Source organism: Chrysemys picta, chromosome 5, assembly GCF_011386835.1.
Source record: "Chrysemys picta bellii isolate R12L10 chromosome 5, ASM1138683v2, whole genome shotgun sequence".
In the NCBI taxonomy this organism is placed as follows: Eukaryota; Metazoa; Chordata; order Testudines; family Emydidae; genus Chrysemys; species Chrysemys picta.
Genome location: NC_088795.1, coordinates 139,258,075 through 139,271,763, shown reverse-complemented (window position 1 = coordinate 139,271,763; position 13,689 = coordinate 139,258,075). Strand labels below are relative to the sequence as shown.

The 13,689-nt window shown below is 41.6% G+C and overlaps 1 protein-coding gene across 5 annotated transcripts in view; it reads right to left on the bottom strand.

Annotated features, from left to right (window-relative positions):
• The window catches only part of EXOC6B (exocyst complex component 6B), a 442,104-nt gene that overhangs the window by 220,133 nt on the left and 208,282 nt on the right, over positions 1-13,689 (bottom strand). For all 5 annotated transcript variants that reach the window (XR_006175726.2, XM_005291461.4, XM_042855633.2 and 2 more), the window contains exon 8: positions 13,105-13,173. Coding sequence is in view for 4 of the 5 variants with exons in the window: in XM_005291461.4 (XP_005291518.2) it covers positions 13,105-13,173 (69 nt within the window). In the remaining variant the exon portion in view is untranslated. The remainder of the gene's footprint in view (positions 1-13,104; positions 13,174-13,689) is intronic.

Below are 13,689 nucleotides of genomic sequence, written 5' to 3'. Positions count from 1 at the left end.
ATCTGTTTTTCATAACTACACTTGACCTAAACTACATTGACTGAACAAGGTAGCCTGTGTTTTTCAGTCTGGAAAATATGGCTTTTCAACTTTTAAATTTTTTTTTAAAGAGACCACACTAAAGAAACACTAATTACAAAATGACTGTGGCCCAGAAGACTGAAGTGCATTAGGATTTAGCCAAGGATGACGAAGAATGATTTTTCCTTGTTACAACAGCAAGCAGCTAGTCATCTTCAGGTCATATTTTGGACAGTCTCCCCTTGTTTCAGTTACCCTCCAAGGTTAAGCCCAGGAATGTCTGCTTTACTTGTATGTTGGTTTCCATTCTTTCCTCTATTTCCAGCCTTCCTTTCCTTTACTAAGGTTACCCCAGCATCCTGAGGTCATGATGAATGGATACAATAGTGTGGGGTTTAGGGTTAGATACCGTTTCATAACATGTTTTAAAATTCTTCATTAAACTTTAATAGTGAGTTGGCATGAAAATCCTCCAGTTTTCAAGAGATTACCACTCTTCCCACCAGAAGAGCCATATATGCAAAGACTTCATGTAAGGAAGAGGGACAATTATTTCTCAAGTATAAGCTGTGCACACTGGAAGGAGCCTGGTCTAGCCTACCTCAGGAAAAGTCCGTTCCAAGAATTAGCAAAGAAGGATTCATTCATATGAGTAGTATATAGTTCCACTGATTTCGAAGAGAATACTCACTGAGTAAGGTAATAATCATGGTCAGAGTTGCAGAATCTGCCCATGGGTACGATGAACAACAAAACTACAGGGCGTGGTGGGGACAAGGAAACAGGAAGACCACAGAAAAGGACAAAGGGAGACAATGTTTTTAAGAGAGTATTAGCTGCAAAGAATTCAGGTAATTAATTTTGTTCCTGTTTTGCATTTTGCCTTTTTAATAGCTACCTCTTGTCACAGAACTAGTAATCGCTGACAGTCAAACTCTGCATTAGTTGCCTGGAAAAGGACACAGGGAAAAATACGCTACTAAATGGGAGACCTTTGCACTAGGAAAAAAAATGTTACATCATTAAATTAAAAATGATTTTATTTTAAGGTCTCTTTAGTAAAGAAGAGGCTCCTCTTTCTATCAGTTCAATTGCAGGCTCAGAAATTAGCAAAACCATCCATCGCACATATTGTCTTCGTTTCAAGTGAAAGAACATTTACTCGTGTTTAAGACTGATGTGTGACATTTTAAGCTTGGGAAATCATTTGTTAAATTGACAGATTTGTTTTGCTCTCTTAAGCAGGAGTTCCAGGGCAAAAGATCTTGCAGCAAAAGTGAGAAGTTTATTTTATTTTAGCATACATACTGCAGACTATTGTCCTCTCTGCACAGAACAGAAGGCAGTTGTATAAACCCATCCAACAATGTAATCAAACCCCACTGTTGGGATGAGAGGGGAGTTCGGTCTCTGACACATTAAGTCCTTAGCCTCTCTGCTGAGACTGTCAACAAGAGGGGCTAGTTAGTTCCAGTTACTATGATGGCTCTTAGGTCTGGTCCACACTAACCCCCGACTTCGAACTAAGATACGCAACTTCAGCTACGTGAATAACATAGCTGAAGTCGAAGTACCTTAGTTCAAACTTACCGCGGGTCCAGACGCGGCAGGCAGGCTCCCCCGTCAACTCCGCGTACTCCTCTCGCGGAGCAGGAGTACCGGCATCGACGGCGAGCACTTCCAGGATCGATCCAGGATCGATTTATCGCGTCTAGACAAGACGCAATAAATCGATCCCAGAAGATCGATTGCTTACCGCCGGACCCGGAGGTAAGTATAGACCTACCCTTACATGCACAGGAGAAAGCCAAAATTCTGAAGGGGGTGAGTCTGTCTAAGATCACATACAGTATCAATGTAATATTGGATACCTTCTCTGTCAGGGGAAGGACTTGGTGATCTAGTAGCTGTTGTCCATCTCTATGACTTAACCACCAGACGGTTACTCCTTTCATTCACTACCGAAATAGGCTGAATTCAGACAGGCAATCTAGACACTTCATAGCCCACTTCTGACCAAAAGTGGATCTGAAGTGCAGTAGTTCTCTGAAAGATGGCACTTCCTACTCGACCAATGTTCTCCTGCATGCATTCACAGTCAGATCTGCTTCCTTTACCAACTTAACAAAAAAAGTTTGCTCTTTTTATAAACCCTGTTAACACTGCGGAACCAATATAGTTTATATGGTGGAGTCCAACAGTTTAGGACTCGAGGTTGGATGGAGAGCGGCAGGAGTAATGGGGTGGATTTATTAAAAACAATGCTGAGAGAAATTTTAACAATGTTAACACATTGCAATAAAAGACAAAGGGCTCTAAGAAATAAGTGAGACAAGAGAAAGTGCACTAAAAAAAAACCAAACATGAAAGGGTTAAAACCACCAGGATTCTCTCTCTCACACACACACACACACACGGCATTCAACATATACACATATAAGCACCTCAGGTTACTTAGCTTGTATGATGGAGTCCTTGACTTTACCCTTTGTCTTTTTAGGCTGTAAGCTCTTTGTGAAAGGGACAGTGCTTCCCTGTTTGTACACCATCACATTTTTCCATTCCACAGCATAAACAACTGTGCACTACAGCATCATATAAACTAGAGCAGTTTGGCAGGATTGCCTCGGGAAGCATGCTTAGGTGCCCTGTGCTTTCAAAAACAAGAGAGCTCACTGAGCACCCAAGATACAATTTTTTTTTCTGTTATTCACACATTAAAACAAAAAGATGGTAAAATAAAATGGTATTGGATTTTTTCAAGCAGCTGTGTGCAAGTCGCACAGCACTTGGGCTACAATACCTCTACTGTGATCTCCGCAGTCTGCAATTTTCAGCATTATACTCCCCATCAGAAATATATATCCTTTGACTAAAATGTGCAGCTATTATTCAAAAGAACAGGTGCTTCTTTTATACAGCATTACACACACAAACACAGCTTTTCATCCTGAAGGATTCCAAAGCACTTTAAACTAAGTACTACAGCAACACTGAAATACAACCACTTCTGGGGTGAGAGGGCACTGGAAAAGCTGGATGTGGTATATCACGCAACAAGAAGATGTGGTTTAACAGTACAAGGTAAATGCCAAGTCTCTGTAGAATCTTAAGTGTCCATGTGTAGCACATAGGACCTCTGATTTTTAAGTATCAGAGGGGTAGCCGTGTTAGTCAATCTGTAAAAAGCAACAGAGGGTCCTGTGGCACCTTTGAGACTAACAGAAGTACTGGGAGCATAAGCTTTCGTGGGTAAGAACCTCACTTCTTCAGATGCATCTGAAGAAGTGAGGTTCTTACCCACGAAAGCTTATGCTCCCAGTACTTCTGTTAGTCTCAAAGGTGCCACAGGACCCTCTGTTGCTTTTTACAGATTTTTAAGGTTTCACCCCACAGATCCACAAACAGTATGCCACTTAGAACTCAAATTATTAACTTCAGAAGGATAAAGGGATGAGTCATTTGTGCCAGATTTTAAACCAGTGATTCCAGGAAGTTTTGCAAAACTGAGTCAGCCTCAAAGCTATATGCAAATTTATTAAACATACTGCAAAATACATTACTGCATACATAGTGCTTATCAGATCAGATCTCAGAATCTTTGATCTTGCCTCATGTCATCCATAAAACATGACCAAAGCAGACCACCAGTTGCAGTTTGAAGAGGCATTGGTATTCAGAACATTACTCAATGTGTTTCTCTTATCTTTCCATCATTAAAACATCCCATCAGATAGCAAGCCACTTTGGTACCACACTCTTGGAATGCAAGGGCATCGTTTGTTCATTGTACATGCTGTGCCTTATTTCCACATTCTCCTGAACAAAGGCAAGTGCCCCTGAAATAGCGGGTGTATGCGTCATAAGTCTGTCCTGCACATTGCACACCCCTTCCTGAATAAGTATTTGTAAACAGACGGAGAATTAACATTCAGCCAACTCAAGATCCTTCATAAAAAAGGGACTGTATTCAAAACAGGATGACAATCATTTCCCAACTAAGGTACACAGGTATTTAAACTAAAACTATATACGTAGCAGGGAAAGAGCAAAAACACAGCTATGCACCAAGCAATTCTATGTGATTCCACAGAAACATGGTGGCTAATTATGTCACGGTCCTCTTTAAGAATGGGAGTTTCTGGAAGCGCTTGACAATTCTCAGGAACTATGTCAGGAGAAAATATGTTTAGTAATGCAGATAGTTGGACTATACTACACAAATTCACATTCATAACTTTCTTTACAAGCAACATTTTAAAGGTTCACACTTTCCACTTACTCTATTGAATAAAAACACCCTTAAGAATCAAGGGTACCAAACATCTAGGTACATCAAAGTAATAAAATAAAACATGGATATCACACAGTCACGATTGGTATCACTTGCTAAAAAAAGAGAGAGGAAATGAATTCAGTATGCAGAATGTCAGGCTAAGAGCATGGTCTGACAGTCTAGTGGTAAGACTCTGCACTTCTATGAGACAATACAATCCAGGCACAACTCCAAAGGAATTTGGCCCCTGAGCTCTCTATTACTGGTGTCTCACCCTCAGAGGCATGGAGCACCACCAAGGTAGGGGCAGTAGATCATATTCAGTCCCAGAAGGTAGTCTCCTACTGTTCAACTGCAACACCACCTACAGCCATTTAAGGAGTATTTTTGACCCAGCTGCAGAAAGAACAGCAGCTCCGAAGTAGAAATCTGAGGGTGGGAAGAGAGGTTTAAAATGGGAAGATCTGCTAGGCAGGCAGAGAGAACCTTTTCCCCTCCAGTTTAACTGAGTTTTGCCTAGGAAAACAAACAATGGAGGCTGGCCTTGTTTTCTATCAATGGTCTCAAGTTGCAGTGGGGGAGGTCCAGGTTGGATATTAGGAAAAACTATTTCACTAGGAGGGTGGTGAAACACTGGAATGCGTTACCTAGGGAGGTGGTGGAGTCTCCTTCCTTGGAGGTTTTTAAGGCCCGGCTTGACAAAGCCCTGGCTGGGATGATTTAGTTGGGAATTGGTCCTGCTTTGAGCAGGGGGTTGGACTAGATGACCTCTTGAGGTCCCTTCCAACCCTGATATTCTATGATTCTCACTCTAATCCAATATGCTTTCAGAAAACTCTTTTCAGATCAGTGTTCCTCTTCAGCACTGGCTCCATCACTGTGGTGCTCTTCCTGAGAGGATACTGCACCTTGACACCACCACAGAAGTTCTTCACCACAATGTCAGAGCGTTCTCCAAATTCAGAATGTTTCTGTGACCCCTATGGATCTCACAAGCTCAGCAAAGTCAGGCTGGATCAGTATTTGACCAACACAAGAAGTAGTTCTGAGGATACTGAAAACTCAAACCACTCCATGCTCTGGACCATTTAAGATGAATAATCTCTCATGACAAACTGTCCTCTGAGTCCTGACCCCATACCTTCCCTGGGGCAACTAAGACTGATGGTTAACCCTTATTTTAACCACTGGGATAACAACTGATGTGACTGAATCCAGAGAAAGCCTTAAGTTATGCTTTAAAGTTTAAATTTATCTGCAATTTGCTAGTCTACATATACAGTGCGACAGACAGGTAAGGCTCACCTAGTTCTGTAAATAAATTAAAAAAATGGTGATCACCATGAAAGGGACTTGAAGCCCTGAATTAATCATGCTCTGCAACCCCTACCTTCAGGTGACAAGGATCCTGCATTTGGGTTACTGTACGTTGCCACTATATTTAGGAGGAATTATGTGTTTTTTCCCTAAGATGGCTGTTTTCCAAACTGAGTACTTGGAGAGCAAACGCGGTCTGTGATCATATCTAGCCAGCTTAGAACGAACACTGATTTCTCTGCTTCTTCTTTGATCGAAGTCAAGTTGTATCCCCCTGGGTAATAAGGTCATAAGGTTAAAAGAGCAATATGACAATTACAAAAAGTTAAATCTATGGCCACCACAGATAGACACACTATCCAGGGTCCATTAGCACGTAGTACAGAGCAGTTATCTCAGGTCACTGACACCAGTTCACTCTAATGGCTTTTCCTGTGTCCTTATCAATCCAGTGCACAAAGTATCTCACCCTAGCCTTTCCCTATGATCTCAGTACCATGTTTACAGCTATCTAACTCCACCAGACACCGGTGAGTCAGCCAACTCAGCAGACAGTGAGATACGCCAGAACAGAATGATGGGACAATCTGCAAAGCAACTGAGATGAACTAGGAGTTAGATATTTCTAGAAGGAAAAATTTCCACTAAACAAAAAAAAAATCTCAAGAGAAAAGGTGAAACTTTTTAATAGCTTTACATTCCCAAGGACACAGTGGAAACAAACGTCGCAGCCCTGATCTAGAAAATAAGAATTAACAACAGACCCTCCGCATTACAGTTCACATTTCAGTATCAGTGAATAATATAAATATGTATTTCAAAGAGGAAAGGCAGCAGCTCTTTTAGTAGGAAAAAAGTCTGAGAGCTACATTACTTGAACAGTAGTTTCAAGAATAAGAGATGCTCAGCTCTTAAAAGAGGAACTACTTCAATCCCTTTTACTAAAGCATGAGCAGATGAGATTTTTATCTAAACTGTAGCACCTCTAGTCTTGCAGATTGGGCAAGGAGCGAACAGTACCAGTCACAATAATCAATATTTCCAACAGGCAGACAAAGCAACAGCTGGCAGTCACCAGTGCAAATGAAATATTACAGTACAAAGTCAGAAAGAAGAGGAACATGAATACATCAGAGTAGGGACTATTAGGAGGGGAAAAAAGTTCTAGGACAAATAAATAACAACATTTAAGTTGTGATTCTGGAAAGTGACTCATGATGTTCCATATTTATGGTCTCTCGAGAACTCCAGATTTAATCTGCTCAGTTGAACGTAAAATGATGTTATTTCTAACTGCCAGTCCCAAAAATTCAGCCTGGAATCTGAAAGTCAAGCTGGGTTCCCTTGTGTCTCGTGAATCACTAACTGTATAAATTCTGCAATCAACACTTGATTAACAATTCTATGGACGCATGAGTCCAGCTCCCATTCCCACAGCTGTGCTGGCTCTGAAGGGCAAACCGAAGTACAGAGTAGTAAAAACTTGTTGCAGTCACTGAAGTAAACAAATGGCCGAATACATCCAGAGAGAACACCTGAGTAACTGAGGAGTAGGAAAGGGCACATTTTACATAGCTTTGAGAGTTGAACCCCACCTTTAAGGGCAGGTCAACAATGGGAGAAGCCCTCTCGTCAGCCTAGCGCTGTCTATACTGGGAGATAAGTCAGTGCAACTGCATCGTTCAGGGATCTGGATTTTTCACACCACAAGTGATAGTTATACCGATGTAAGTTTATAGTACGTACCTGGCCTAAGACAATGAAATGGCTGATGAAAGGGGATGAGATGAAAACAGGAGCAGAGATGACAACAAAAATCTAGAGAAGACAAATCCTAAATGAACACTGATAGGGTAGGTCTACACAGTCCTCAGACGTGAGCCTCCCGGCCTGGGTCAACAGACTCGGCTTAGCGGGGCTTGCACTAGTGCTCTAAAAATAGCAGTGTAGACAGCAGTGTGCAGCTGCAGCTCAGGTCAGAGAACAACTTCAAAGCACTGTCTACACAGCTATCTTTAGAGCACTAGTGTGAGCCCTGCTAGCTCAAGTCTATTGACCCGGGCAGGGAGGTTCACTTCTGCAGGCTGTGTAGACCTACCTAGACAACAATATTCACTGCCTGAACTAGCAACTTTGTTCTCCCTTTACCATTTCTGTACACCAAAGCCAGAGGTGTTAAACTGCATCTACACTAAGCACTCAGAAGTGTTTCAAATGAGTTTTAAAAAACTAAAATCTTTTCCCTCCGGACTCCTTTATCCAGAATCACAGTCTCATCTGCTAGCTCCACGCAGATTCCTCTGCAACCGTAGCCCAAAACTGCACTGGATTTTGTTTTTGACGGTCTCACTCCTGCTACGTTCCCCTCCCTATACCCTTCAGTTTATGGGAAACGTGACACAATAACCAATTTCCATTTTCTATCATGTAATGCAAAGCAATTCCATCTCTCAGGTTCGAAATCCAAGACTGCCAACAGCTATACAGATGCCATAAGAGATAAACAAACCATCTAACCCAAACCCCATCTGTGCTAGTTACATTTGGGTGAGGGAAGACCTAGTATATAATAAATATCAATGGCAGAATCACTTCACCCAAATACTGTACTTTCATCTCAGCTTTGTACAGTGCTCCATTAACCAATTCTGCATACTGCTCCATTACCTCTGGGTATATATAGGACATGAAAAAAAACAAATAATGTAACTAAGTTGTAGATTTACAGACTAATTGTAAGTAAATGTCTTTACATATATTGCTGCTAAACAGAAAGTGGGTATGTTCTGTTATTTGTGTGTATCTGACTGGGAGTTAACTTTGGTCCATTGGTTAGAACAGAGGAGAGGCAGGGTTTTGGTCTAGGCTCTCTCCCTGACTCCCTGTGCTACCTAAGGCAAGTTGCTTAGCCTCACTGTGTCTCAGTGATGATGCATTTGTTCTCCCAACTCTCTAGTTCATTTTTTGCATGCAATTCCAGGATTTCAAATATTAATGTCTGTGGTATCCAGAGATCCCAAGTGTTGTCAGACGCTCCCGGTGTGGTGCTCTGCTCTGTTCAATGTTGATATCAATCAGCTGCGTGCGTGTGTTCCCTCTGTGTGCTGCCCCATCTCTGCACAGATCGCTGACCCAGCAGACTCCGAGAGAACCCCCAATGACCACAGACTCTAGTAAGGTACGAAGGCACCCGGCCAGGTTTATTGTCAAACGAAGCACAGTAATAGTTCCCCCTCAACTTTACTCTAGAGGGCATACTACGAATATGTGTCCCCTGGCAATGGACTCAGCTCAGTCAGTGGCGGGACACTCCACTGCCCCCTAGGCTGGACAAAGACATCCACTCAGGGATGCATTCTCATACACAGATACAAACAAGTTACACATCACTCCTGACGTACTGAGGTGCAACCCCTCTACGCAGCAAGGTATATCCCCTCTACGTAGTAAGGTGCCACCTCTCACTTTGTACATGTTGGTTCGAACAAAGCAACTCTATCCATCATATTCCCTTTTTGACTCTGTCATTGGGATGGGTCAGCTTGTTCCTGGTTATGTGTGGAATGTACAAGTATGGGAGTGTTCTGGTATCTAGTGTTCAGTACCTTTTAGGTATGTCTCTTTTTGCAGCATCAGCCCTTTCCTTGCCAGCTTCTGTGAGCAGGGCCTGCCTCTGGCTCACAGCTTAACTTTGCTTTATGTTCGCAAAGTCTTGACCATTATTTTAGTTCTGGCCTCAGACTGGGCCTCTGATAAGGGTTTTTGTTTCAGGGCCTCATCTTACTACACCAAGCAGAATTAGGGCCCCATTATGCTAGGCACTGTACAAGCATATTAGAAGAACATGTCTGTGTCCCTGTCCCAAACCACATACACGATAAGCCGTTAAAAGAGGAGAGGGGTACACCACATACACACAGTTTTTATGTGCATTTGTCATTTTTTATTTTGCTTGTAAATATTTAAAGTGGCATCTATTTCCCCCCTCCCACCCCCCGCCATTATTAGTCAGCTGATTTCTCAAAGTAAAGGATTTCTGACAAATAGTCCCATAAAGCATCCCTATCAGAGTCTGTCTCCCCTAGCTCTGTTACCAAGTCAAGGACCAATTCTCAATTAACCACAGCCTGACCCTGGTTCACTTTCTTTCCCTCTCCTCTGCCCTTCCTGCAAAAGTTCAGCGCTTCCTGGAAAAGTCTCACTGCCTGTTTGATATTGTACTTCGCTTTAGTTGCTGAAGGAAGGATTTACAGGTGCCTGGCCCCGTCTGCAAGACCATGACCGAAAGCTGACCTCATGTTACAATATGTGAACTCCTGCCCTGCTGATAAGGCTGGCAGATATGAGTAGGATTTTTCAAATAATCCTTTGGGAATTTATAAGCAGCACAGCCATAAAACTGAGGTGACTGGAAGGTCGATTTCACTAAAAATAATAAATATTGCAATGTTTATTCAAAGTAGGCCTTTGTAACTGCAGGCCAAGCACTTAGATAACACTATTGTAAATGACAAATATTAGGAGGTTTTGGTAACTATTATATTATGAGCCTTCCGTCTGACACTGATGTGACCATTTCCCTTGGGGCTTGTCCAATCTTTGATATTGTTCAACACTAGCTGGGCCTAGAAAACCAGTTCAGGACTCAACCACAGGTCAGGAAAAGGGTAATTTTCCTTTATGGTTGCTTGCCTTATTTCCCTGCTCTTGCTTTACATGCTTGTCTTCTTGAAAATTCTGCCTTACAGTTTCTCTTTTTCTTGCTTCTTCTAGGCCTTTTGGCTGAGATTCTGTATTGTGTGGGTTTGGTCTAGTGGGCTCAGCAGAGGACTGGGGAGAAGACCTCCTATAAATTCTAACCCCAGCACAGTCACCAACACCTTCTGTGACCTCAGTTTTTTCCATCTGTCAATTGGGAATAACACCTACCTATTCCACAGGGATGTGGGGCGGGTTAATGTTTACAATGCATTTTGAAGATGGAAAATGCTATATTAGTGCTAAGTATTAATATTTAACCTAACAATTTTAGGTATCTCAGAGCGCTTTACAAACATTGAGTCTCCACACCTACGTGAGGCAGGCAGGAATAATAATTTAATCACTCAGACATGTATCCATTGGGGGACTATATTCTACCCCCAAAAGAGGGATGGACTTCATCTAACATGACTTTTCCCATCTCAAGTTACATTTTGAGCACATCAGAGAGGCTCCAGGTGCACTCTCTCCAAGAGCATATTGGCTGGCTAATGGTTTACTTCCAGCTGCAGCAGAAAGCAATCAAACAGCAGCGTGGAGCATTAGCCTGGAATCTGTTTCTAGAAGTAGCATTTTTCTAGCATACAATAGGGGAAATACACAGCCACGTTCTATATATGACAAAGGATGAACAGTAAAAGCGCCATTACGTAAACCAAAATATAATGTCAGTCTAGAAATAAATATGTACAACAAACTACAATACTCTGAACATCCACTGATGCAAAAAACTAATGTCCTGTTTTCACCCTTTACATAATAGCATTATATATACCCTTCTATTAAACAGCTATATGCAAAGCTATGACAACAGAGCCTCTGATTTTGCTTTAAATTAAATATTTAATTTAAATATTTAAATAACGGGGGGAGGGATAGCTCAGTGGTTTGAGCATTGGCCTGCTAAACCAGGGTTGTGAGTTCAATCCTTGAGGGGGCCACTTAGGGATCTGGGGCAAAGTCAGTACTTGGTCCTGCTAGTGAAGGTAGGGGGCTGGACTCGATGACCTTTCGGGATCCCTTCCAGTTCTAGGAGATAGGATATCTCCATAATTTTTTTTTTTTTTACACATATTCACCTATGTACAACTGAAGTTTTTCCAAATCAAATAACACTTTGAAATCTACCAAGGGGTTCAGACCATTGTAATTTTCTCCTAGCACACTCCCTGAAGCAGGCTTCCAACATCTAGTATTTTGTCTTTGTCCAAGACAGAGTACACTCAAAATATAACACATTCTGGGTAGGTTAACTTTTTAATGCCAATAAAGTATCATGGCATTGTAGCCGAAGCTATATAATTAGTAACAGATGAAGACATAAAAAGGTTATATACACATTTTTATGATGATTCCTTTCCTTTAGCAAATTCATGCACTCTTCTTATGTACTGGCTTGGCTTTAGAGGGTTCTCCTGTGGCCGAGAAAGCTGAAGAGCTTTCTTCAGCAACTGTGGGTGACTGTCATTAAAGAACAGCTGCAGACTAATAGGGACCCTTTGGGTCTGTGGATTTCCAGTTTGGAAGGCTCAGATGAATTACTCATAATTTTTAGACTCCTGCAGTATCTGGCACAAGGGAGTAAAGGCTGAAGTGTTACCCATGAAGGTAGTTTTCTCCAGTGAATTTTATTGGATTTTAAATGGACCCACCTTTCTAAACAAAGCAAGTATCTGGAAGTCTAGATCCATCATCTTCTCAAATGTGGACAGAAAATTAACTGGATCTAAAGTTGCTGATGATCTATCTATCTTGGGGTTTTTTACTGCCAAACATCCCCTCAGTATCTCAGTGCCTTCCAAGTAAAGATGATAGCAAATTCCCTAGGACGTCACGAAGTCTCTGGCTCATCTCCCTTTTCAGAATAAAAACCTCTTGGTTTTGTTGGCTGGTTGATTGGTTTGTTAGTTACAAGTTTTTATCTTTGTATATTTTTGGGAGGGAAGGGAAATGTTTCGGTAAGTAGGAGTGCCAATGTGGTGGGTATCATTTTTGCTATTGTGGGAAGGTTTCCACCATTGTGTGTAACTGATGATCAAGAACTGACTAAAATGCAGCAGAAAATGGTCTTATCACTTACACAGCCATGTAAACATATCTTGATGTTTTTCAGGGCAGTCTGAAGAAGTCTGACTTCTAGAAAGCTGGAGCCAAGACAGTAAAACTGTGGATTTAGTTACATACCATATGATTTTAATGATAGGAAATTCTCCAGTCTTCAAAAGAAGGGAAGTGCAATAAACAACAACAACCACCTAAAACTGCTGTCTTTCTTGATTACTCAATACATTACTTTGCACTGATAGAACAGTTATTTTGATTAAAGAAGAATTATTTTAGGAAAATATATTTAAGCTAGAAAAATGTATTTGGCTCCTAATAAACCCCAAAGCTGTCGTGGCTGAAGAAAATGGTTTATATATCTTTGCAGTGTGCGAATATAAAATAGCTTTTTGGTTTTTACTCAAAGCCCTTCCTCTACTGTGGGCTCCCAATGTTGCCCTTGCTTCTCTTTGTCACATGCTGCTGAGGTTCTAATTTGACTAGATACTGCATTTTCTCTTGAGGTGAACATAAGCACACACTAATACTAGTTACGTAACAGCTTCTTTCCAAGAGTGTCTACATAGACATAAGGAGCTGCATCTAATCTTGCCATTCAAAATCAGGGCAAACTTCAGTGCCATTTGTACAAACTGCAGTGAAAACACCATCGCAGACCTACTTACCAGTACAGAATAGATGTGCAAGCATCGGTACACGGGCGAGAAATCCACCAAATCCTGGGCACCAGGCACCTACAAAAACATGAAATGGAAAACAAGAGGATCAACATATAATGTACAAAGCACCTGGCTACAAATAAAGTACAGAGTGTGTGGGAATATACAGACACACTATAGACTGGATACCGAGGATTTCAGTTATAATGAATTTCAATAGCTAGTAAGTACTGTTCAATATTTGGGTTTTTAAAGCAGGTATGAGGGGATCAAAGCAGCAAAATTCAACTTATGCTGCCCCCACCACTCCGAGCATCTACCTCTCTAAAAAACACATACCGTATTCGTACCCTTTGTTAGTCATCTCAGCAGAGAGGCAAAAGATGTGACCGACCATGGTTGCTAAATGAGCTGGTGGTCCTAGCTAAGGGTTGAGGCATGTTGGCAGAAGCTGTCACTGACTCGATCTGTGCTGCACCTGTGCTGCGGGAAGGTACTTCTCCAGGACTGCTAATTTGGCATCAACACTTAATTCACTTAAAGGACAAACTGAGCCATTTTAAAAAAACTGCTTACTGAGCCTGCCACAGG